The sequence below is a fragment of the Copadichromis virginalis genome, linkage group LG17 (genome assembly GCF_057382275.1).
Source record: "Copadichromis virginalis isolate Kocher_CV1m ecotype Utaka linkage group LG17, C_Virginalis_male_GT1.1, whole genome shotgun sequence".
Taxonomy (NCBI): Eukaryota; Metazoa; Chordata; class Actinopteri; order Cichliformes; family Cichlidae; genus Copadichromis; species Copadichromis virginalis.
Genome location: NC_140634.1, coordinates 33,848,541 through 33,873,696, shown reverse-complemented (window position 1 = coordinate 33,873,696; position 25,156 = coordinate 33,848,541). Strand labels below are relative to the sequence as shown.

General features: G+C 40.4%; 1 protein-coding gene and 1 long non-coding RNA gene across 2 annotated transcripts; one reads left to right on the top strand and one right to left on the bottom strand.

Moving 5' to 3' along the window:
- Window positions 1-1,238: 1,238 nt before the first annotated feature.
- Window positions 1,239-17,119, bottom strand: LOC146689781 (uncharacterized). Its single transcript, XR_014915960.1, has 3 exons — window positions 17,058-17,119; window positions 2,289-2,409; window positions 1,239-1,391 (listed from the first exon to the last, which is right to left on the bottom strand). It is a non-coding gene; the product is annotated as an uncharacterized LOC146689781 (long non-coding RNA).
- Window positions 17,120-17,196: 77 nt separating this feature from the next.
- ifrd1 (interferon-related developmental regulator 1) lies at window positions 17,197-24,798 on the top strand. The gene is made up of 12 exons (XM_085436515.1): window positions 17,197-17,404; window positions 19,077-19,181; window positions 19,288-19,369; window positions 20,445-20,569; window positions 20,686-20,843; window positions 20,974-21,024; window positions 21,248-21,426; window positions 21,543-21,651; window positions 23,912-24,046; window positions 24,219-24,347; window positions 24,456-24,551; window positions 24,673-24,798. The coding sequence occupies exons 1-12, from the start codon at window positions 17,377-17,379 to the stop codon at window positions 24,757-24,759; spliced, it is 1,284 nt and encodes a 427-aa protein (XP_085292641.1). The 5' UTR covers window positions 17,197-17,376; the 3' UTR covers window positions 24,760-24,798.
- Window positions 24,799-25,156: the final 358 nt, after the last annotated feature.

Genomic DNA, 25,156 nt, shown 5'->3' with positions numbered 1-25,156 from the left:
GTGATGGGCTCCGCCAGGGCTGCCCTTTGTCTCCGGTTCTGTTCATAATTTTTATGGACAGGATTTCTAGGCGCAGCCAAGTGGCGGAGGGCTTTCGCTTTGGTGGCCTCAGAATCTCATCTCTGATTTTTGCAGATGATGTGGTTCTGTTGGCTTCATCGGGTGAGGGCCTCCAGCTCGCACTGGAACGGTTCGCAGCCGAGTGTGAAGCAGCGGGAATGAGGATCAGCACCTCCAAATCTGAGGCCATGGTTCTCAGCCGGAAAAGGGTGGAGTGCCCACTTCGGGTGGGGGATGAGTTCCTGCCCCAAGTGGAGGAGTTAAAGTATCTCGGGGTCTTGTTCGCGAGTGATGGGAGAAGGGAGCCGGAGATTGACAGACGGATTGGGGCTGCAGCTGCAGTAATGCGGACGCTGCACCGGTCCGTCGTTGTGAAGAGGGAGCTGAGTGTAAAAGCGAAACTCTCAATTTACCGGTCGATCTACGTCCCTACCCTCACCTATGGCCACGAGTTGTAGGTAGTGACCGAAAGAACGAGATCGCAGATACAAGCGGCAGAAATGAGCTTCCTCCGAAGGGTGGCTGGCCTCTCCCTTAGAGATAGGGTGAGAAGTTCGGCCATCCGGGAGGGGCTCAGAGTAGAGCAGCTGCTGCTCCACATCGAAAGGAGCCAGCTGAGGTGGTTCGGGCATCTGACAAGGATGCCCCCTGGGCGCCTCCTGGGTGAGGTGTTCCAGGCATGTCCCACCGGGAGGAGGCCCCGGGGCAGACCCAGGACACGCTGGAGAGATTATATCTCTCGGCTGGCCTGGGAACGCCTTGGTGTTCCCCCGGATAAGCTGGAGGAGGTGGCTGGGGAGAGGGAGGTCTGGGCCTCTTTGCTTAGGCTGCTGCCCCCGCGACCCGGCCCCGGATAAAGCGGATGACGATGGATGGATGGATTATTATTATTATTATTATTATTATTATTATTATTATTATTATTATTATTCCTCGATTACTTTTTACAACTTACTTTCATCAGATAGCTTTTCTTAACTGACTTGAATAATTTTTTGTAATTATTCCATTTGCGCTCATGACATTCCAATCATGACACAGAGCTTGTGTGTTTAAGGTCATTGGAAGTTGAGCATGTTGTGAAAAAATCTTATTCAGATCCAAAGTTGTTGTGTAAAAAACAAACAAACAAACAAACAAACAAAAAAAATGCAGACATCAAATGAAGATGAGCTGGTCCTGATGTTTCTAAACAAGATGAGGAAGAAAGGGAGATTCTGGGTTCATGCAATTCTTAGGAGAAGGCAGCAGCACGGAGAATTTCATGGTTTGCCCCAGACTCCACATATTTCAGTTAGCAGGCTAGTTTGAGCTCTTGTTCTGGACCACATCTGAGGAGACAGAGAAATAATTTAATAGAGACAATTAACCCTGGAGGATCATCTAGCTGTCCATCGGAGTTTATGTGGTATTATTTTGCTATTTGTCTATTCAGGACAGATGCACGTTTTGAGCTACTGGGCAGTTGTTACCAAATGCAGTGATCTGATTGGTGAGCTCTGTTTATTCGAATCAGAAAAATCTGAGAAATCGAGATTGGTTTTAAAAAATAAATGGCTGCAAAATTAAGCCGTCTGTGTGGACAGCCGCATTAAGAATAGGCGAGTCAGAAAAACATTTTTAACAGATTAAATATTTATACACAGGTTGTCTTAGGTCACAGGTGTTGAACTCCAGGCCTCGAGGGCCGGTGTCCTGCAGGTTTTAGATGCGTCCTTGATCCAACACAGCTGATTTAAACGGCTAAATGACCTCCTCAACATGTCTTGCAGTTCTCCAGAGGCCTGGTAATGAACTCTTTTGATTCAGGTGTGATGACCCAGGGTGAGATCTAAAACCTGCAGGGACACCGGCCCTCGAGGCCTGGAGTTCGACACCCCTGTCTTAGGTTGTATTTTTTCAACAACAAAAAAAGTACTACCATACAGAACATAAATATCTCATAGTGCAACACGCTTAATATCTTTTTATTTCTGCTCAATCACTCACTATTTAGATATAAGGAGCTATGCTAATTTCAGTACATCACAGGTGTCCATCTGCAGAGGTAAAAGTGAGTGAAGGAATTGGAGCATGCTGCTGCTGCCCACCATCTCTTCCCATTCTCTCACTTTTCGCTCATCCTGCTAATATTCCCACACTTTTGTCTTTCTCTTCTACCCCATAGTTGTAATCTTTCACACAGCTTCCTGGAAATGTAGCTCAGATTATCCAGAGGCTGTGTTTACCCTAAGTTTCGGGCTCTTGATGCAGGTAGGTGGGGGAGAGAAGAATCTCCCGACCACAGGTTCACCGGAGGTTCTTGTGGCTTCGCTGCGTGTCGTCCTGCAGTGCACAGTTGGTCCTGACCTACAGAATAGAAAACATCAATAATAGTAAAGGATAGTTTACCCATATAGAGGATGTGAAGTTATATCATTTGTGGAAACAGTGAGTGTATAAAGCAAGATCTATTATAGTTTTTGGTTAGCACTGCTTCAGTAAATGGCAAATGCAGGCACAAAGCATACAATTCAGCATTTTTTAACAAACTAAGTTTCTTAGCAGTATTTTCCGAGGTACTATAAGGAGAAGTTGTGGGAATGAATTCTTTCATTCTTTATCCTCAAACACTCATCCCTGTGGTTACATAAAGCGTCATAACCAGCACCACACTTCCCTCTTCTTTGTGGCTACGGGGTTGCCAGGCAACTCCGAGAACATCTGCCTGACTGCATCCTTGCAACCTTTTGTGGCTCACATACACACACAGTCACACAGCACAGGTTTTTGGGTTTTTTTTTCTTATCTGTAAGGGCCTCTGCCTCAGAAGTAGATGAGGATGCTCGAGACTATTATCTGTGTGTATCCAAGTTGATAACGCTGCCAAAAGGAGAAGTCTGAAATGAGAACAGAAACTTTACTACTGGACACCAGATGACAGAGCAAAGTTTCCCAACCAACTTCCTGGACACAGCACAGCCAAAGGAACTTGGCCCCATACTGAGGCTGGGTCTCCGTCTGGTCCCTTTTTGAAGTGTTGTCTCTTTGTGTCCTTAACTCTGCCAACATTTTTGTATGCAGTTACTGATTAAAGTTAACTTCTGGCCTGACATACAATGTTTCTGTTTCAGGTTCCGTAGAAGAAGTATATATAGATTGTGATTTTTAATCCCTAACTTGTGCCAATCTTCAACAACCCTAAATTCTTCAAGGCAAAGCCTATCTGGCTTGCAGATGACCACATCTTCGAAGCTCCATGCTTACAATTAAATACTAAGAGCACCGAGAATCTAGGTTATTTACATTATATTTAAGTACATCAAAGTGGATATACTGTATAAAGTGACCTGTGAAATCTGTTATTAACAAGAACATATAGTGTAGCTGAGGCAGGACTGGTACCGATATATGACTTCCCAAACCTTCATTTTGTGCAGCCATTTAGTCCTTGTTTTGTTGTGTTTGTGATATTCTAGGGAAGTTGCAGAGTGTCATTTAGTAGACAAATTATGTAACATCTACACTCATAACATGTTTGGAGGGTGTTTCTCCTTGTTCTTTACTTTTTAAATTTTCATTTATCTGCTATCGTTTATAAATACTGCAATCACTATATTAGGAAATTGCTAATATCGGCCAATATATTGGTCGAGCTTTCGACAGGACACTCAGATAAGTATTTAAGAGCTACAATATATCTTCATTATGTTATTTTATTGTTTTTTCATGACAAAAATCTTATATTGGTATATCTCAGTGATACAAACATATGAACACACAAACATAAACTGTAGTTATATGTTTATATATGTTACATATATATATGATGAAATGGATGTGCTGGGTCTTTGTGCTGATTTAACAGAAAGGATTTCTTTCTGCCTACTTACAGTTTACCCCTTTTTAAAATTGTTGCACAAAATATAGATCCAAGAGGGCTTTGATATTTTCCAGCTCTAAAGGTGCAGAAAGTGCAATATGGGTCAATATCAGTCTAGATATTGCAGGGCCTTTGCAATCCCACAGGTGCATAGTTGGGAATACCAAAATGAAGACAGTGTAAATACAGAGAGAGAGGAAGTGAAGAGAGACGAGAGATGCGCATGGTTTTTGTGTATGTATGAATGCGAGAGTGAAAAGAATGGATGCACAAGATAGAGAGATACAGGAGGGAAATGTAACAATGCAGCGGACTCACCCACTGTGGCAAGACAGAGAGAGAAATCCCCAAACAGATTTGCCAGCTTTGACAGCCCCTGGGTATAACGTCCTCTTGTTCCACTGTCTGGAAAGCTGCTCTCTGCCCAGACATACAGAATCTAGCTGCATGTAGTATATGTCTTATGAATAAATAATATATCTATTTAATTAATAGTTGTTTTTTTTTATCCCTTTGGCATTTAATTGCTGGCAATCACAATTCAAGTGAGAATTAACACGAGACATATAGAATAGGTAGCTGGGGAAGATTTTTTATTTAAGCTTGTTATAGCTTGTTATAGCAGCTTCCATCACCGAACATTCTCCTGACACAATGCTGAACGGAATCTCTAGAAAAGCCCAATCCTCCCAGCTTTTTCCATAACCGCTCTCACAGCTAAGGAAGAGAGAGAAGAGTGGAAATTCCCAAAACAAGACGGGGGCTTTTCAGAGGAAATGGAATTGAACAAGTTGTCTATGGCTTTTCTGTTTCATTCTAGCAATCCTATAATATAGCATAAACATAGGATTTATTCAAAGAACAGGGTTTACAACAGGTAAAAATATATCTGAATGTCAACGATCGAGGACACAACTGCAAGTGTTGAAATGGTATCTACTGCCACAGAAGGTTGCGTGTAGTGAGGACAAACCAAAGAGCGAGGGGGAGTCACAACCAGCCTAAATGTGTTTTTAATCTACTTAGTCAGATGGCCAGATGACAATGACATTACCTTATCAGCTTTGTGTACATGTGCATGCTCAAACAAGTGCTTGTGCTGGGGGACCTTAATGGATTTCTTCCACGACTCAGATAAGCCATATGTGAACTGCAAAATGCTTTCACTGCAGATTTCTATTCAGATTAAAAAGCAAATTGAATATATCGTAGTTTCAGCAAGAAGTAACCTAAAGCTCAACACTTAGTTTGCAGTACACTGGGAACTTGAATGGATATCCTGGCTTTTGCATGGGCTAAGGACCTCTAAGCATTGGTAGTGGAACTCTGTGGGCTGCAGAACGAGGCCTTGGTGTGAGGCTGAATCTGGGTGGGTTGGAGGCCTTTCTGCCTTGTTCTGACAGATACAATGTCTGGGACTGAAAAGGAAAGCTAATGTGGAAGTGCTTGCAGAGGACATGCCTATGAAAAAAACATTTTCTTTGCTTTGACTTCAGTAAACATTGAAGTTTCAGTTGTGAGTTTCAAGTCTTACTGAATAAAATAAAATGAAATCATGATCACCTACAAAAAGGAGAATAAAACAGGTTTTGCCTTTTGATTGACAAGTTACCTGTTAGCAATTGTCATCACTTTCTCAGTCAGATCTGCCCCTTGCACGTCATATTTGGTTAGAAAACACAGAGATGGAGGCTTCGCAACAGAACTTGCCCATCATTTACATACACTGATCAGGCATGATATCACGAGCACCTGTCTAATATGGTATGATAATGACCCATCGATGCATGGATGCCACTAGACTCCTGAAGGTGTGCTGTAGTACTGAGATGTTTGTAACATATTCCTAAGTCCTTTAAGTTGTGAAGTGGGGTCTCCATGGATCCCACAGAAGCATGGAGTGGAATTTGGAGGCCAAGTCAACACCTTAAACCATTCCTAAACCATTCTTGCTCTGTGGCACAGCACATTATACTGCTCAAAGATACCGCAGCCATCAGGGAATATCGTTTCCATGAAAAGGTGTACATGTACATACATCGCCTTCTTACTGGAACTAGAAAATTTGACCCTATTACTCCGGCTCTTGTTGATCTACACGGGTTACCAATCAAATATCGCATTGAGTTTAAAATCTTGCTACTCACTTTTAAAATCTTGAATAACATTGCGCCCAGCTACCTCACTGACCTCCTCAATCTGTACACTCCTTGTCGTGCATTAAGATCATCAGGTCAATTACTCCTGGCCCAACCTAAGTTTAAACCGAAGACCAGAGTCGATTGTGCCTTAGCTTCAGCTGCACCCAACCTTTGGAATAGCCTCCCTGCTTCTATTTGAGCCTTGGACTCTATCCAATCCTTTAAATCAAGATTGAAAGCATATCTATTTAACTTGGCTTTCCTGACCAGTTAACACCCTTTTAAATCTTTTAAATTTTAAACTTTTAAATATTTTATAAAATTTTATTAAATGTATTATTTATTATTGATTTTACTACTGTTTTTGTTTTCTTAGCAGATTTTGTATTTATCTAACTCTTCTGGTCTGTTAGTGCCTCTATCCTGTCTGTGCTAGTGCCCGATTTGTACTCTGTTATTGACTTATGCTGACTCTCCATATTACTGTGAAGCACTTTGGTGTGCCTTTGGGTTTTTAAATGTGCTATATAAATAAAACTGTATTGTATTGTATGTTCTGCAACAATGCTAAGGTTGGTCGTACATGTGAAAGTAACATCCACATGGATGGCAAGATGCAATGTTTCCGAGCACAATATTGTCCAAAGTATCACACTGCCTCCATAGTGCATCCTGGCGCCAGGCCTTCCCCAGGTAAGTGACACGACTCATCAGACCAGGTCATCTCCTTACATTGCCCCATATTCCAGTTCTGTTGCTGACGTCTCCATCGTTGGAGCTTTTTGGCAGTGGACATGGGTCAGCATGGGTGTCTTGACCGGTCTGCAGTTGTATAGCCCCACACACAACAAACTTTGATGCACTGTTTATTCTGACATCTTCCTATCAGAACCAAAATGAACTTTGGCAATTTGAGCGACAGCAGCTCGTCTGTTGAATCGGACCACACGGACCAGGCTTCACTCCCCACATGTATGAATGATCCTTGATTGCCCATGACTCTGAGTATTAATTAGACTGTGGTATGTATCAATATACTTCTGCACAGGGTTTCCCATTAGAACTCTGTGTGACAATAAGATGATCAGTGTTATTTATGTCACCTGTCAGTGACAGTGATGTTACATTGTGGATTTGTTTATCTATAAGGATTTCATTACTAGGCTAATGATTGAGCCATGTTACACATTTCTATTAAAAGACAGGCAGAGCAAAGTTTAGCATACAGGTGTTTCTGGCCGACCTTTGCCCCAACTGCTTCTGTTTTGCTCTCTTTGATCAATTAAAAATCCATGTTAAGGATTCTGCTGTGGGTGCGGCACACCTCAGCTTCAGAACAAAGACCCTGCCCACACCCCCTCTTTCTCTCTGCGAGTCTGTCTCTCTCTATCTCTCCTTCCATATCTCTGGAGACCTCTTAAAAAGGTAATGGATTTAGATTGAAGTCGCCTAATACGAGCCAGTAACACACATGTGCATGGTTGGTGGGGTTAATCGCAATGACAGAAGCGTGGCCTTGCTGTCATAGTAAGCTGTCTGATAAAGTGGAAAATCCTCTTAAAATAAGAAAATGAGGGGAAATAATATGGGCTTGAGCCAATGACTAACATTCTGTAATTAGGAGTTGGATGCTCTACTTAGAGGATTCTCCGGCTCTCTGTCAACAAAGCAGCTGTTTTCACTCCCGAACGGGGGCTGGATATTTGATAACTCATACGAATTTGAATCATGGCAAGTGGCGTCCAGTGCCATTTTTCACACAGGATACACCAAGTTACATTGCTTTATCATTTCAACCACTCAAACATGCAGTAAGTCGGATATGGTAAATTAAATGTAGCACGATCCCTGCACAGAATAATGAAAAAAATGCAAAGGAACACATGCAGAATTAACAAATTTATCTAAAATTCAATTAGCAACTTCAATTCAGGAAAATATATATATTATAGTGTACACAATAAGAAATTCAAAATAAAGTAGTGTTTGACATTTTTCTGGCTTGGTAATAACTCACGTGTCGTCAGAGCTTGAGGAAGTATAACCACCAAGAGCCAATTTAACACAATGCCACTTGTTTCTGGTTATAGCACATTTTTTACAATAAATGACCAGTACAGGAAGCGAAAGCACGCTGCTAAATTTCAAAGGAAATTGCTCGCAGTCTTTGAAACATCACCTCTGCTCAGCTTTTGACGGTGTGCTTTCATCAACTTAGAAAGCTGAGATCATTTCCTAACTTGCTTCTCTCCCCATCAGACTTTAACCCATGCGGCCTCAGCTCGACGCTCCAGGCTATAACTTTCATGAATTATTTAAAAAAACAGTAGGATTGCCATTGAAATTAATATTCAGACATTTTTTTCACTTCTATTATCTACATGAATTAGCTGTCTCCCTCTGCTGCTCCCTGCTATCTGTTATTTTGGTCATGATTTGTATTCCTGTGGCATTAGCTTGGTCAGGGCTTGTGCCCATTGATGCTACATGCCAGGCATGCTGAGTGTGGTTGGACTGGGCTGCTCTGTTATTTTTTTTCTCTCTCTCCCTTCCTGCTACACTTAGCTTCTGGCAGGTGATTTTTATCTCTTTCCTACATCCACTTCTTTGGCTTTCCTAAGCCATTTCCAACTTTCAAAACAACATCTGTTTTTTTCATTTCTCCCAACAGAGGACTAATGTGAGAGGCAAGTTTTTCCCCCCACTATGACTGGATATTTAACTTTATCGTTGCACACTCCAGCCTGTTAAGCATTTAAAGCAATACACAGCTCAGCAGCAAATGCTTTTTCAATGTCTATAAATTATGTATTTGAAAAAACAACAACAACAACAACAACAACAACAACAACAACAACAACAACTCTGGGAATATCAGTTGCTAAGTTGGAGTGAGTAGCTTTTGAATTTCAAACAGTGTGGCTCCCCCTAGTGCCAAAGTCTGTTATCATTACAGGGAACCTTTACTTTCAATGCATCTGTTTTAACTGAGCGATGCAACTGTAATGATTCAAAACACTCATTTTTTATTTATTTATTTTATTTTTTGCTTAATCAGAAAGAATATGCTAATTATATGTTATTACCAGTTTTCTCTGTCAATACTTTTGGCTTGAGAGGTTTAATGTATTTTTTAAGAGAAATGGAGCTTTTTTTAAGCCCTTTCTGCTAGCTCTAACTGAAATAACACAAATAGAAATGAATAAATAAACAGATAAAAGATTCACCTGAACAATAAGATGAGCTTATAGAGATTCTATAAAGCTGTTCCTGCAAAAGCAGAATGTTTTTGGCACCACACTGAATTTAGATCACAATTCTGATTGCAAAAGCTTCCAGAGAGGACAGAATTAAAAAAAAAAAAGGCAGATGGCCTGTGTTTCCTGTTTAACTTTGCATTCTGTGTTACTGTGTCCACTTAGCACACCCCAGCAACACTCATCAATTATTCAAGCTTGATGCTGCAAACAGAAAAGCAGTGGTGTTTGTACACCAGGGCCTAAGGGCTAATTGGAAGGGAGTGCATTTTATTCTGGGCCATCTTAAGGATAAAAAGTGTCTGCCACCTTAAATATTCAAGACCTCACTCACATTACTCCATGCATAAACTGACGTATAAATTAAGTCAGCTTTTTGTTGAACACACAGTGTCTTCAAAAGGCCCCTGCTTGGTCCCTCCGCAATACACTGTAAATGACCTGTCCTACTCAAACACATTATTAAAATCGAAAGACTAAATGTTTCATACAGATTATAATGTATGAACGCAGCCATTACCTTGTCTGAACTGTGCATTCTGGGTCACATCAGAGCACTATCATTACAAAGTACTTGTATAGAAAGTGTGAAAAAATGCTTTAAAGTTGAAAGGAAAAAGGGAAGTGATATATGTCTCGAATTTTTTTCCTGATGTTAAGAAACAACTTAGAAAATGCTTGTGGACAAACATAACTTAAAAATGACTGGGAGCTTTGTTCTTTTCTCTCTAATTGCATTTGATGCAGCTGCAAGCTACAGCCAATGACAAATGCTGTGCCAGACAAATTTTCTCCCACATATGGCATCATCAGAAGACTAAAAAACTGCTTTTAGGAAGATGTGGAAGATGAAATATATTAGGTGCTCTCCTGCTAGGCAGTAAAACATCCATGACATTAGTTTAGTTGGCTCAGCAATCTGTGAGTGTTTAGTCATTTTTGATGTGCCTGTGCCCCTCCAACCTGAACATTTTGTCGACACAGGCAGCACACTTTGACAACGTGGTGCATATTTATTTTTGGATGAGATAATGAAAAGGCCAATAGCAACGGACAGGCAGCTGATTAGATAAGTACAGTGTATGCTGCCTTACCTGCCTGACGCTTGGATTACACAATTGACTCACAATGACCTACGGCTCTGTGTTAATGAATTACATTTGATTGCCCGTGCTTATGTGTCTTTGTTTTGTTTTTCAGGGGGCCAGCATGGGGCTGTGCAGCCTTTTAGTGATGAGGATGCCTCCATTGAGACCCTCAGTCATTGCAGCAGCTTCAGTGACGCCACCAGTGTAGCAGATGAAGGTAGGTTTGTGTGTACCCCTGACTGTACTCTGTTTGAACGTGTGTGTTCTTTAAACACATCAAACAAGTCTGTTTACGACCTCCTTAAATGCTTTTTTGTTTTTAAGGTGGCGAGACCAATGAGGATTCAGCCCAGCAGGATTTCCAGTATAAACTGAAGGGGTTCATAGATAGCACAGTAGATAAGAGGTAAAATGACCAAAATGTTATCTGATCTATATTGCCTCTGTCTTGGATCCAGTTTTACAAGAGATCAACAATGTAGTTACTTAATCCTGTCAGAGCAAGAGTTTTAGGTAACACTTGCACCATTTAGAAATGCTTTCCCCTTTTATGCAGCGTTGCTATGTTGTCTTGCCAGTTTAACAAAGGTACAGAGTTGATGTTTCAAATACACCCCAAAAAGTACTTCACTCTGAAGTGACAAAACATTTCTCCCACTGGAAAAGCTATGTGGGACAATCTGTGAGTGTTTAGTGTTCTCCATCTAAAATGCAGGTTCTCACACACACATAGACATGTCAGATTCAGCCATACAATGTCCAGCTAATTAATAACCTACTTTACGACTGCGAATATGAAGCTTAAATGAATAAAAAGTATAAGAAAGTATACAAAGTATAGTATTATGGCAGTGGATGCTAATCTCTCTTATTACTCTTAGTGGATTTGATCCATATGCTTACAAAGAAGAACTGATCACAGAGCAGTGGTTCTCAAACTGTGGGGTAAGCCCCACTGGAGGCATTGCATATGTAGGGGAAAAACATAAAATGAAGCTAAGTTGAATTAGTAATGATTTTTTTTAAAGAGTGTGAACTTTTTTTGACTTCTGAAGTGGAGCATTAGGACACAGACATCAATGATATTGCCCTGGTCTCGCTTGCTTGCCTCTTTGATTGTGCTCATTTTGATATAAATTTTACATAATGTTTTCCTCCGTGTCTGCATTATGTTCAGACTCAAAATATAAAGTTAGAATAGAAAACATGTTTACGTGGGTCGCATTGCAATGTAAACAGCAAAACCTGTAAAAATGCTAGAGTACAACCCGACTGTTTTCATAGTAAGTAAGAATAGGAAGCAGCAACCAAGTGCTGCTAATCAAATGCATATAAATAATAACTCGACAGCATTCGGTTAGCACGTCAAATGTAAAACTTCACGACAGTCCTATTTGAAATGTGGAATGGCTACCAGGAGATTTACAAAGCTGCATCTGGGCAAACCACAAAACTTCTGGAACAACGTCTTTTGGACAGATCAAAGTGAAGATGTTTGGCCATAATGTGCAGTGCTACATTTGGAGAAAACCAAACACAGCATATCAGCACAAACACTTCATAACAACTGGTGAAGGGGTAATGGTTTGGGCTTGTTTGCTATCCACAGGACCTGGGAATCTTGCAGTCACTGAGTCATCCACAAGCTCCTCTGTATACAAAGGTACTCTAGAGTCAAATGTGAAGCTATGTGTATGACAGATACTAAAGCATGGCTGAAATTGGGTCATGGAGCAGGACAATGATCATAAGCACAGCAGCAAACCTATAACAGAATGCCTGAAAAAGAAAAGACAAAACTCTGACTGTTGCAATAGACTCAACTGGATTGAAATGCTGTGGCAGGACCTTAAGAGAGCTGTGCCTGCAAACCTGAATGCTCAAACCTCAATGAACTGAAGCAAAGAAGGGAAAGCCAAAATTCCTTCACAATGATGTTAGAGACTTGTAAGGTTATGCAGAAAATGATTACTTGAAGTTGTTGCTGCTAAAGGTGTTTCTGCGAGATGTGGACACAGCTGTATTCTATACATGTTTGTGTCATGGTCCTGGGTCATTTGACCCAGCGCTTTGAATTTGAATATATTTTGATGGTTCATGATTTATGTTTAAGATCATTTAGTTATCTTAAGCTCATTCTGGTTTGCCTAGATCACCCTGTTATAGTTCATTGTTTATTAGGTTCCCCTTGTGTCTTTACCCCTTCTATGGCTGTATTCCAATTCAGGGTCTGCAGCCATAAAGGCCGCATTTTAAGGCCGATTACGTCACAGCGACGCGACGAAGGCTGTCCCAATTCGAAGGCTGCTCGAAATGCGGCCCTCAAATGCGTCCTTCATTTCCCTGAATTTGAAGGATGTGACGGTGTAGACTTCTTGGCCCAACATATCCCAGAATGCATAGCGCAGCGGTGGGTGTGGATAATTTTGCCGAAAAAAAACGGCGGATGAGGGGCGGCCGAAGAGTAAATTTTAAGTACTGAATTTTGTGTCACTTATTTATGTGCAAATGTTTAATAACGAAGAACATTAAAACATTACTGTTGGCCACATGTCTGCAAAGTTATGTGACATTAGTGACGTGTGTACTAACTTGGTTTTAAAGCCTTTACTTTAAAATATACGCCGTTCAATAGCTGAGCTTAATCTTACAGAGAATGATCAAAGCTCATGTAGAAACAAACAAACAAATGAACAAAAGATTTTCTCCTTCATTTCTGTCAAACAATGCTGTATGAAACGTTTCCAGCTGTTAGTAGCATGGTTGCTAGGCAACCTGGGCAGCGCCACGGAGGCTAGACCGTCCCATTTCACAAGCCTCGCACTTCCGGCCTTAGCGGTCTTTGAGTACGCGGCCCTTGTGGACCGTTAAGGTCCACAAGGGCGTACTTTAAGGCTGCAGACCCTGAATTGGGATACAGCCTATCACATCAGGCTTGCGTTGCCATGTCTGAATCCCGTTATGTTTCCTGTTTTATTTTGAAGAGGTCTGGTGTCCCATGTTCATTGTGTTCAGTTTCACTTCCCCTGTGGCGTCATTATGTTCATTCGTATGAGTGTTTCCACTTCCCCTGATCACCTCCTGTGTGTATTTAGTCTCTGTGTTTTCATTCATTCCTTGTCCGGTCGTCTGTTTAGCCTGCTTGTTGCTATGTTCATGTCATGTTTCCAGGGATTTCATATATTCATGTCAAGGCTTCACATTCCAGGTTTTCAATGCCAGGTTTCCATGTTCATGTTCCAGGTTTTTTATGTTGGCGTTAGATCACCCAGTTTAGGTTATAGCTTAATTTCACCCTTGCCCTTTTGTTTTGTACTGTTTCACTGGCCTTGAATAAACAGCTTGTTTTTTGTTAAGCTTAAGTTTTGTTCTTTTTTGTGTCAGCACGTGGGTCCTCCTCACTCCACACAGTCTGGTTCCACACACTGTGACAGTTTGTATGTTGTTTTTCTCATGTGTCTTTTTGGAAGATGTTCAGAAAAGCAATTCAAATAATTGTTTATTCATTAAAAGGTGTAAATGCCATAAAAACCCTTGGCACGAAGCTCCTGGGGCACAGTTTTTGTGCTGATGGGGAAGCTCCAAGTAAACCTCCAGGGAGGGGGTCGTCTCCTTTGCAGGTATTCTCAAAAGTTGTTAACCCACTATTGATCATGTGAGTCATTGCATGAACTGAGGTGTGAAAACCTTTTTGGATTGTGATGACTGTTTGGGAGGGGAGTAAAGGAGGCTTCCCATGTCCACTGTGAACGACCATCGTTAAACAGAGGTGCTGATTTACATCGTCGCTTATCAGCCACCTACAGTGCAGTGTTGTGTTCCCTTCTTTGGAGTTTCAAGTCAAGCACACATGATAGTGAGGCATTGTCTCACAGAGGTTTCACCCGTTGGTCCCTGTGATGTTAATGACCAGCACCTTTTTTCGATGAGTTCTTTAGAATTCATTTAGAACAACCCATTCACATGCAACTGTTTGTAAAGGCAGACTGCATGGCTAGGAATTTGTTACACACCTATGGGACTGAAAACAGGAGAATTCAAAGATTAAAAGACACCACAAAAGGTGTTCTTTCTTTTTTAAAAGTCTTTCTATACATAATGTACCTACCTTGCATGTACATATTTAAAGTTGTTCCATTTTAAGCACACTAAAAATATGTTAAATAGACTTTAACTTCGACTTTTACACAAATGCTTATCACAACTACAAAATTAGAAAATGACAACATTCAACAGTAAACACGACAACATTCTACACACCCCAAACCTATCCCCATTCATCATCAGGCAGCAACATTATGAACAGTCAGCTTATTAATGAACTGAAAAAGGAAATAAATGAGGATTATGACCAGTGTGTAAGAGTGCGTGTTAGGGAAGCAGCTCTGGAAGCCTTCCAATAGTCAAACACCAGGCACATGAAAACTCAAAGTCTGCAGGTTTGTATTCAAACATAACAAACATAAAAATGAAACGCTGCTAACAACAGCACGGTGGGAACAGCAAGAAGGGTGCAGCTGTGAGATTTTCCACTTGTGTAAGAAAGACCTATTTCTGTCGTTTCAAGGTAAAGCTAGAGAATTCAATAATGAAAAGAAGGAAAGCTGCCAACCTAAGCTCACGGTTATGTAATTTGAAAGATATTTATTAAGGTATTAGGCATTACAACACAACATGCCTAATAGCCTAACAGCCTAATATTATTAGGCTTTTAGGCATGTTGCAATTGCCTGTGGTTCTCAGTGTATTGGATACACTAAAATCCGCAGGCTATTACATTGTATCCAATACCCTGTATACGGTTTTTAAATTTGACTAGCTAAAAATACAACACAGTGCAAGTCTTGAGTCACCCTTCATTTCTTTATAATTTGCTGGGGAAATAGAAAAAAAGGTTTAGCGATTTATTGAACTGTGCAAACATACATGTAAATACATGCGTACTGCAGTGTATAACGCCCAAACATGAACTCTAACAAGCTTAAAGGTCAATATTTGGTATTATCACCTTTATTCTAACTTAACACAGTCTGAACTCTCTTAGGTAAGATTTCTTTTAATTTCTTTAAGTAGTTCTCCAGTCTTCTTGAAAGACATTCAAAGCTGCTTTTTAGTTGTTGACTGCCTTTGGTTCTGTTCTGGATTTGGGGAGGCCAATCCATGACTGATAGTGTTACAGGTATGCTTTTACTGCACTGTCAGTGTGTTTGGGACCATGTCCTCCTGAAAACTGAAGTTTTAATTTATTTCTTAAGAACACGACTTTCAAATACTCTTCATCGACTGAATGTGTTTTTTAGATCCTCACACTTCTATTTTTTCCCTCCACTTGTTCAGTTTTCTCAGATTTTTGAAGGTCAGACTGCACACTGTGCCAAGATATGCAAAGTTTTCAGCTAATAGCACTTTGGATATCACCTTGTTGGTTCAAAGATACTATTTGCTATTTGGTTCAATAAACAAACTAAAAACTGGAAGCACGATATAAAGAAATAACGGGTGGTCAAGACTTTTGCACAGTGCTATAAAAGTACAAGCGGCACCTGTCTGAATAATTTGACAGCTTAAAAAAAATAGGCATTTTATGTTGAACCAATCCTGCGCAACAAATATTAACAAATCTGCATACATGGAGCTCCAGAAGGAGTCAATAGCAGGAACAACTAATAGCCCTATACTGTGATTTGACTAGGAGTAAAATGCTGATTGCTGGATTTGGAATGTAGTTACTGCATTATTATTGTGTTTGTGCTTTTAGAGGCAAAGATGTAAAATGAATAAAGTTAATATTTGGCATGTGAGTGTGACATGAAACAAAATCCCAAGTTATATTTGTCAAACAGGCAAGTGAGTGCAAGATTTAGGAATGGTTCATATTTGGCTGATTAAGCATTTTAACTTTTAACTGCAGAAAGTTGACAATGTGCAGTCTTTCTTTAGACATCTATTGCAACTGCCACTAAATGCAGAAGCAGTGTAAAACTAGCTAGAATTAATTGGGTCTAGCAGTGTTACTTCGTGCACTTTTGAAACGAATGCAACAATTTTGAAGCAGTGCTCGGTTTCTAGAAGTATCTCAGATGTCCCTGTCTACTAAAAGGGGAAAAGCCAAGATAGTCTCTTTCACATCCCTGTCAAGTAGACGATAACTGTTCAACTTTCTAGACAGGCACAGTTTCAAATCCACTTTATATAAAAAACATGAATGCATCCGAGTGAAACATTTTGCATCACAATTCTCTAATGACAATATTTGTCTCATCACAGATACATAACATGATCTCATCAACAGCTCTATAATAATGTGATCAACGCACACTTGCAGTCTCACAGTGGAACATTATCACTGTCTTGTGTGATAACATGTTTTATGTCAGACAATATGTGTTTTTTCTTGCAGTGGAATTTATTCACTATTATTTAGCTTGTACGATGGGCTATTGTGGGTCCCAATCAACCAGAGCTGAAAGCCATCTCCACCTCCTCCTCCTACCTTGCGACTTTAAAACTTACGTAACCAGTCTAATGTGGTGTTATCACACTTTGTGTAAACGTAAACGCCGTTTGATTTCGTGGTTTGTCTTGGAGAATGTATCAAATTTGTATACACAGACATTGTTTTTCCCCAAAATAACAGAACAGGACTCACAGTTCCCCTCTTTCTGTCACTGCATCACGCGCGAACACATGCGACACTCTTTCCTGTTCCAGGATTGGCCAGCGAAGCCGGGAAAACTCCTCGTGACATGTCCGCCGGTATAAATACTGAGAACCGCGCTGTACTCGCGTAGCCCTGGTTTATGAGGGAAAATGTATCGTCTCGGCCCACAGTCTATCTCCAAGATCGCTTTCGATTTCTTTTTATCCACTGTGCCAAGGGAATATTTTCATTTTACCAGACAATACAATAAAGGCTGGTCGTGTATTGGCTGATTTTTGGTTAAAATTTTCTAGTTGTCTGCACGAAAATGCCGAGGAACAAGAAAAAGAATAGGGGTAAGTAAACTAGCGGCTGCTATGCTACGGCCTTGTGTATTTGTTGATGGTAATTGTAGTTCTTTCCGTGTTCTTTGTTCATCGAATGGAGCTGAAGGTGTTTACAGTACGGACTACAAAAGGTAGAGGCTGGCCTAGGTCAAAACACAAAACGTAGCTAGCTGTACTCACACAAAGCAACACTGCTAATGAAAAAGTGTACTATCATAGTATTGATACTGTCATATGAAAGCTACTGTAAAGGGCCTTTAAAGCACAACATTATAGTATAACATGAGCTACTCAACAAAAGCCCTGAATAATTGTTGTACTTCACAAGCTAACGAGGGCTAGCTTCATGCCCACTCCCTTTCAACGCGAGACACATGTGGTTGCTTAGTAAAAATAAACGTTTGAAGGAGTAAAACACCCAAGCTTTTTCTTCCTTGAATTCGATTATAACCATCATAAATGTTATAAAGCAATACGTTTGATTTTTGTGAAAGTGTATATAACGCAAACCACACGAAACTAGAATTCTTTGACCTCGATTAATCTTTAGCCTTATGTGGGAAAATGATATTGATACCCGATTAGCAGTTTTGAAGCCTGAGTATCATATTGTGTCACTGAGGAAGGGTCATTTTTTTTTTAAAAACATACTGCATATATTTGTTTTTGAGGCACAAGTCCGACATTTTGGACTCGGAGGGAGGAAGGAGGCGGCACCCGGTTTTCAGAAATCAGCTGTCGTGTGGGGAAAACAGTCCACGTCAACACACAGATCTTAAATAGCTATTTTTAATCAGTTTAAAGACGGATATTTTATTTTCAGCTAATATTTTTTTTAGGTCTGATTGTTATGAATAACGGAAGTATTTTTCACATTGTGTTCTAAAAGCGGCGGGTTCCTGCCGTCGTACGCTCACCTAAACCTGTCTACCAGAGGTAAATTCAGGTCAAGGCAGAGAAGCCTGTTGAGTCTGAGTGGGGTTGGAAGTTTGTCCAGTTTTTGCAGTAGCAGAGTTCACCTTAAGTGGGATTAAATTAAACCCTTGTTTGTTTATAAGGTTTCGTAAAGATCTCACCCAAGATTTTAGCAGCCTCTTTTAGCTGTGAATGTTTTGCCCATCCCACCCTCTAGAGCTATTATAGTAACCAGAACATTTTCCAATACATCGTGTTTCGCTCTGTTCCGTTTCAGCCACGTTGTCCCTACTACGTGGATAATAAATTGTCTGATAGTAACTTGTCTGATGTGGACTTTGCTTAGTAAAACAATCTACTTCCTCCTATGCCTCAGTGACATAATACTAGACGTGATACTCCTGTATTTTTCGGCTGTACCCAAACTGTGTTTGCCTCTTGCTGGACAGTTGCTGCGGTTGCCGGGCCATACCGGTTACCCATACAATGTTGTTTCAGGTCATTTTTGATGTGCCTGTGCCCCTCCAACCTGAACATTTTGTTGACACAGGCAGCACACTTTGACAACGTGGTGCATATTTATTTTTGGATGAGATAATGAAAAGGCCAATAGCAACGGACAGGCAGCTGATTAGATAAGTACAGTGTATGCTGCCTTACCTGCCTGACGCTTGGATTACACAATTGACTCACAATGACCTACGGCTCTGTGTTAATAAATTACATTTGATTGCCCGTGCTTATGTGTCTTTGTTTTGTTTTTCAGGGGGCCAGCATGGGGCTGTGCAGCCTTTTAGTGATGAGGATGCCTCCATTGAGACCCTCAGTCATTGCAGCAGCTTCAGTGACGCCACCAGTGTAGCAGATGAAGGTAGGTTTGTGTGTACCCCTGACTGTACTCTGTTTGAACGTGTGTGTTCTTTAAACACATCAAAAAGTCTGTTTACGACCTCCTTAAATGCTTTTTTGTTTTTAAGGTGGCGAGACCAATGAGGATTCAGCCCAGGAGGATTTCCAGTATAAACTGAAGGGGTTCATAGATAGCACAGTAGATAAGAGGTAAAATGACCAAAATGTTATCTGATCTATATTGCCTCTGTCTTGGATCCAGTTTTACAAGAGATCAACAATGTAGTTACTTAATCCTGTCAGAGCAAGAGTTTTAGGTAACACTTGCACCATTTAGAAATGCTTTCCCCTTTTATGCAGCGTTGCTATGTTGTCTTGCCAGTTTAACAAAGGTACAGGGTTGATGTTTCAAATACACCCCAAAAAGTACTTCACTCTGAAGTGACAAAACATTTCTCCCACTGGAAAAGCTATGTGGGACACTTGGGATTTCCTTACCTGGATGATGAGCATGTATCAAGAAATTTCAAATGTAGTTTTAAAAACGCGGGGTAACTTGAGTTGTATGCAACAGTGAGTCCAGTGCAGGAAGTTTTTATTGGAGTTTGCATGCTTGTCAATTTAAAAATAGACTTCATCCCAAAAAGGCCCTGTCACCATTGGCTTCCTCAGTGGGGTGATTATTATAGAAGGGATTCCCCAGAAGTGCCAGAAGCTGCTAAATCTGTTATATCTATTCAGCTGATATTCTTTTCACTTGTCAAACAACATTTTTATATAAAAGTAAATGGGTGAAGTCACATTCTTAACTTTTTGTATAGGTTTTTTTTTACAAATATTTTTGTTATTACCTTAAGATTATATATAAATAAAAAAAATTAAATCAACAAGCTAATTGACCTCAACTTGTTTACCTGAAAGGGCAACGTCTTTGAGAAACTGCTGTGTGATGGCTGGTTGAATACATCTGCTGAAACTGGCCACATGCATCCTGAAAAAACCTGCTATAGACTTATAACTTATAGTTATTACCCTCGACGTTGATGTCAGAGTTTTCTGATAATCTTGTAACTCTGATAACACAAGAACAGGGTTTTGTATTATTTGTAATTGATATCATAGTTGTGTCTACTAGGAGGCTGAGGGGTAGTACTGAGGGTTGCCAGTATTTTCTGATAAATGGCTTCATGGTATAATGGTTATCACTTTTATGGTGATTGATTTGTGTGTGTGTGTGTGTGTGTGTGTATATGTGTGTGTGTATATATATATTTTTTTTCCTCAGTGCTAAGACGAGACAGGGGGCACTAGATGGGCTTAAGACGGCAATGGCTACACGCATCCTGTATGAGTTCATCTCAGAGAGAAGGATGACCATCACAGACAGTATTGAACGCTGCCTCAAGAAAGGTACTAAAAACGTGTTGCTGTCAATGAGATGGCAGGTGTTCCAATGCTTTAAACTAAGCGCATGTTTGTCTTCGTGCTCATAAATCATTTGGCTTTTTTCTTCTTCCTCGTGTTAGGCAAAGGTGAGGAGCAGCGAGCAGCAGCTTCTTTAGCCTGTTTGCTGTGCATCCAGCTGGGCTCAGGAATTGAGAGCGAGGAGGTGTTCAAGACGCTGAAACCGATCTTCAAAAACATCCTGGCAGATGGATCAGCCAACATACAAGCCAGACAGGCTGTGAGTGTCTTTTATTGTACTGATCCCCTTTAATAAATGCACCCCCCTTAATAAAAAAAGATTACCACATTTTTGGATTTTTCCATGAAATATCAACTGATATGGTTTTGTTTATTTTGTTTCTTAATAGGTAGCAACAAGTCTGGGCCTCTGCACATTAGTTGCTGAGGATGACATATTGGTAAGTTTCTGATCATGTCTTGGCTTGAGTGCAAACCAGTGGCACGTCTGACATTCATTTGTCATATATTACTCATCAGTTCTAACATAATGCTATATCAATGAGTGGCACTCATGCAAACATGTGCTGCTGAAATCTAACATGCCTCAAGTAATTTTTTCAGTAAGTCGGAAACATGTTATTTGTGGTAATAAGTAGAGCTTACTGATGTTTGCTTCTTTAGGATGTGCAAGCGACCATGGAGTGTTTTGAGAACCTGTTCACCCGGTCCTATGCAAAGGCGGATGGCACTTGTCCTTCGATCAGTCCTCAAATGAGCCAGCTCCACACAAATTCTCTGCGGTCCTGGGCACTGCTGCTCACAATCTGCAGTTCCAGCCAGCTCAAAGACATCCTGCAGAAGTAAGCTCCTTTATGCCAACCCTTAAGTTTTTTTTTTAATCACAAGTTCTGCTGCTTTTAGTTTATTGCTCTCCAACCAAGTTAAGTGGAGTAAGAATTGCTTATGTGTTTTGCAGACACCTTCTTAAACTGCAGAGGTTGCTCGAGAGTGATGACGTGAACATGAGGATTGCAGCTGGGGAGACTATTGCTCTGCTTTTTGAGCTGGCCAGGGACATCGATTCTGTAAGTTTGCAATTGCTGTTTAATTTCCCCAACACCAGATTATCCTAAAGTTAATTTCTTTTGTTAATTCAAATGTTAACATGTGGCACGTCCTGTCTGTGCTTTTGCTTTTTTTTTTCTTTTTTTTTTTCTTCCCCCAATAGTAGCAGACAATGACTAAAAAAAGTACACAAGAACCAGAACTGAACTTAGCTCAGGCAATACAACATTATGAGGCACATACAAGGCAGTTGAGGTAAACCGCAACCCCACCAGGAGTCAAAACAAATCACAGTAAGATCAATAGTCAGGCAAATTAATTCAGTTTGGGGAAAGCCCCAAACTGAAAGAGTCCAAGATGGAGTTGAGCATACAAGTTATATATTCATTGGGAATACAGTCCATAACAATGCTATGCCAGGATTTCTTAGTTGAGATTGCTGGCCTGCCCCAGAGGAGCAGGATATTCTGTCCAGGGCTCTAGACTAACTTTTTGCCATGGTTGCAGTGGTGCGCCTAAAAATAAAATTTAGGCGCACCAGCACAAAATTTAGGCGTACAAGCACAAAAGTTAGGCGTACCCAAATTTTTTTAACCGCATTACTTAACACCGCAGTTTTACATGTTCACGTTTTTTGATTTGTAAATGATTAACTAACAACCTTTCAAAATGATTAACTTGACACCCCTTTTGCTGCCCAAATTAACAGCAGCTCCATCAGCCCCCATAGCAATGATTTTATCCAACCAGTTACTGCACTGGTCCCCAAGAGCAGCAAATGCTTTCTTTGAGGCAGCATAAATTCCTAAACAAATTAAAAAATATACCATTTACTTATCAGATCAAGAGTTTACAATGCAGTCTTTTTCAGTTTGAGTTTCTATATTCTTGTATTATTGCTATGTTTAATTTTCAATGATAAGAATATGCTAGATATGGTTAATTCAGTAACACAACGTAATATTATTAATCATATACATAGGCTACGTGACATGACATGGCTTACCTTGGGCATGGGCATGCTGGACCTCAATGTGTCCAATCACTTTTTCGCTGGTCTTCCTTTTTGCAAGATAAGAGCGTACACAATGACACATTCTTTTGTGGCGATGTCTGCGTCTCCATCGATCAGGAAGGCCATGTATGTACTGTTCGCAATTTCCACTGACTTCTTTTTTTTCAGTGTCAGCGATTACGCCTATAAACTGGGCGCACGCAACATCATTGCTGTATGTGGGGTTTATGTCCAAGCCATTTTTCTTGTGAAGAGTTATTTCTGACTTGAACTTAGTAAACGGAACTTCTTCTTTTGCAATATTGTAGGCGATGTTAAACTTAATGATCATCTCGGCCTCCTCCGATGACCTGTTTACTCCTGCCTGCCGCTGAAAGGCAGTGGGGAGCGGGGACATTTTGGCAGAGCATTTATCGCGGCATATAATGTGTCTTCTCAATGCTGTATGCTTTTTCAGGGTTTCAATTCGAAACGTATTAGCACCAGTGACAAATGCAGTGTTGCCGGCCATGATCTTTCCACACTCGCGACAATAAATGCAGTGCATCATATTGTCAGCTTGGCTGTATCTTAGCCAGGGAAACTGGTCAAGCCACTCGAATCGAAATTTATACATTTTCTCACTTTTACTTTCAGTGGACTCCGGCTGGGAGTCGATCTATGTGGCTCATTTTCTGATGCCGTCTCCGGACCAGTGTTTGACAAAAACAGAGAGGTTGATGGCTCCGTGTCAGAGCGCTGGCTCAGAATTTTGAACTGATCAGGCCTTAACTTAACGAAAAAGTTATCAATTGTTCTTTTCATATTTTCTCAATACCAACTTGATACACTTCTGACCTGGGCTACTCACCCTTCTCTATCTGCCCGCACTTTCAAACGTAAACACAAGTAGGTCTGCAGGAATATCTGGACCACGGCCAATCACAGAGGTCCCCGCCTCTGTGTATCTCTGATTGGTTTAGAACACGACATGGGCATAATGTGTGTCTGTTGTTGAACACACGAAGAGTTTAGGGTTGCTGAAACGTTTTTTTCCGAGAAAATACTTGGTTGCACCGGTGCGACCAAGTATTTTTTTTTTTTTTTTTTTTTTTTTTTTTTTTTTTTTTTTTTTTTTTTTTTTTTTAAATGAGTCGCACCATGGAGAAGTTTGGTCGCACTCTAGAGCCCTGCTGTCTGTGCTTTTTTTTTTTTTTTTTTTTTTTTTTTAAACACATTAGCTGCATATTTTATTTATTTGTTTTTCCCCCACTGCATTTATTTAGGATTTTGAATTTGATGGCTGGGATGAACTTTGTGATAAACTGAACGCGTTGGCCACAGACTGCAACAAGCACAGAGCCAAGACTGACAAGAGGAAGCAGCGCTCGGTGTTTAGGGATGTTCTCAAAGCTGTTGAGGTAAGCGCTACATGTCAGGTGAACCATGTTCCTTTTGCCAGTTGGATGTTAATTTCCTGCTTTTAACCAACATAATTGAACAGAGGTAAAACTTAACAGCAGCTCCTTGGAGGTAGAGACAGTGAATGATGGTGTCTGACCGTGGACTTATTTATATTGCTTTCTCTTCCAGGAGGGGGCCTTCCAATCTGAGACCATTCGCTTTGGCACAGAGCGAATGAACATTGACAGCTGGGTCAGAAAGAGGACATACGATGCCTTCAGAGAATTCGTGGGCTCTGGAATGAACTACCACCTACAGGTATCTTATTAGAAACACTTTATGTACAATAGGAGTTTGTGATAAACTAGTGTCTTTCTTTTGCGCTAGTGACTGGACTTGACGTTTTTGTTAACGTTTTCCAACTAGGCAAATGAATTCATCAGAGACGTGTTTGAACTGGGACCACCTATGCTGGTTGATTCAGCCACCATGAAGGCCATGAAAATCTCTCGCTTTGAAAGGGTAGGTGTGCAAGGAAGGCTCATTTAAACCATTGTGGTGTTCTTGTAAGCTTAAAAGTATCAATGCTTTCAAAGTTTTGTGGCATTTTATTAATGAACGCTTGAAATTCTTTCTGTTCCAGCATCTTCACAACTCTGCTGCATTCAAGGCTCGGACCAAGGCCAGAAGCAAGTTCAGAGACAAGAGGGTGGACGTGGGAGAGTTTTAATAATTTCTTTTGACTCTAATAAACTATTTATCAAGCTTTCCTGCTTTTAGATGAATTGTCACAAGCCTAAGTTAATGCAGTTGTCCCAAGATCTCTTTGTGTATCAAATGCTCACTTTCTGTAGGCTTATATCTTTTTAATAACAGCTGTTGCTTTTTATTGGGGGAAAAACATCTTTCTGTCACCTACAGCAAGTGAGTATTTGATAATTAAACAGATTCTAGGTGGACTACAACTTGAATACAGTTTGTTCACAGAAAGGTGGTGTACATTTGTTGGGTATCATGCACATTTCCTTTTATTTTTATTTTATTTTATTTTTATTTTTTTTTCCTTGTTAAATGAAATACACAGGTATTAACATTTTTGATGGATCTGTCTCTCGTACCATTAAATA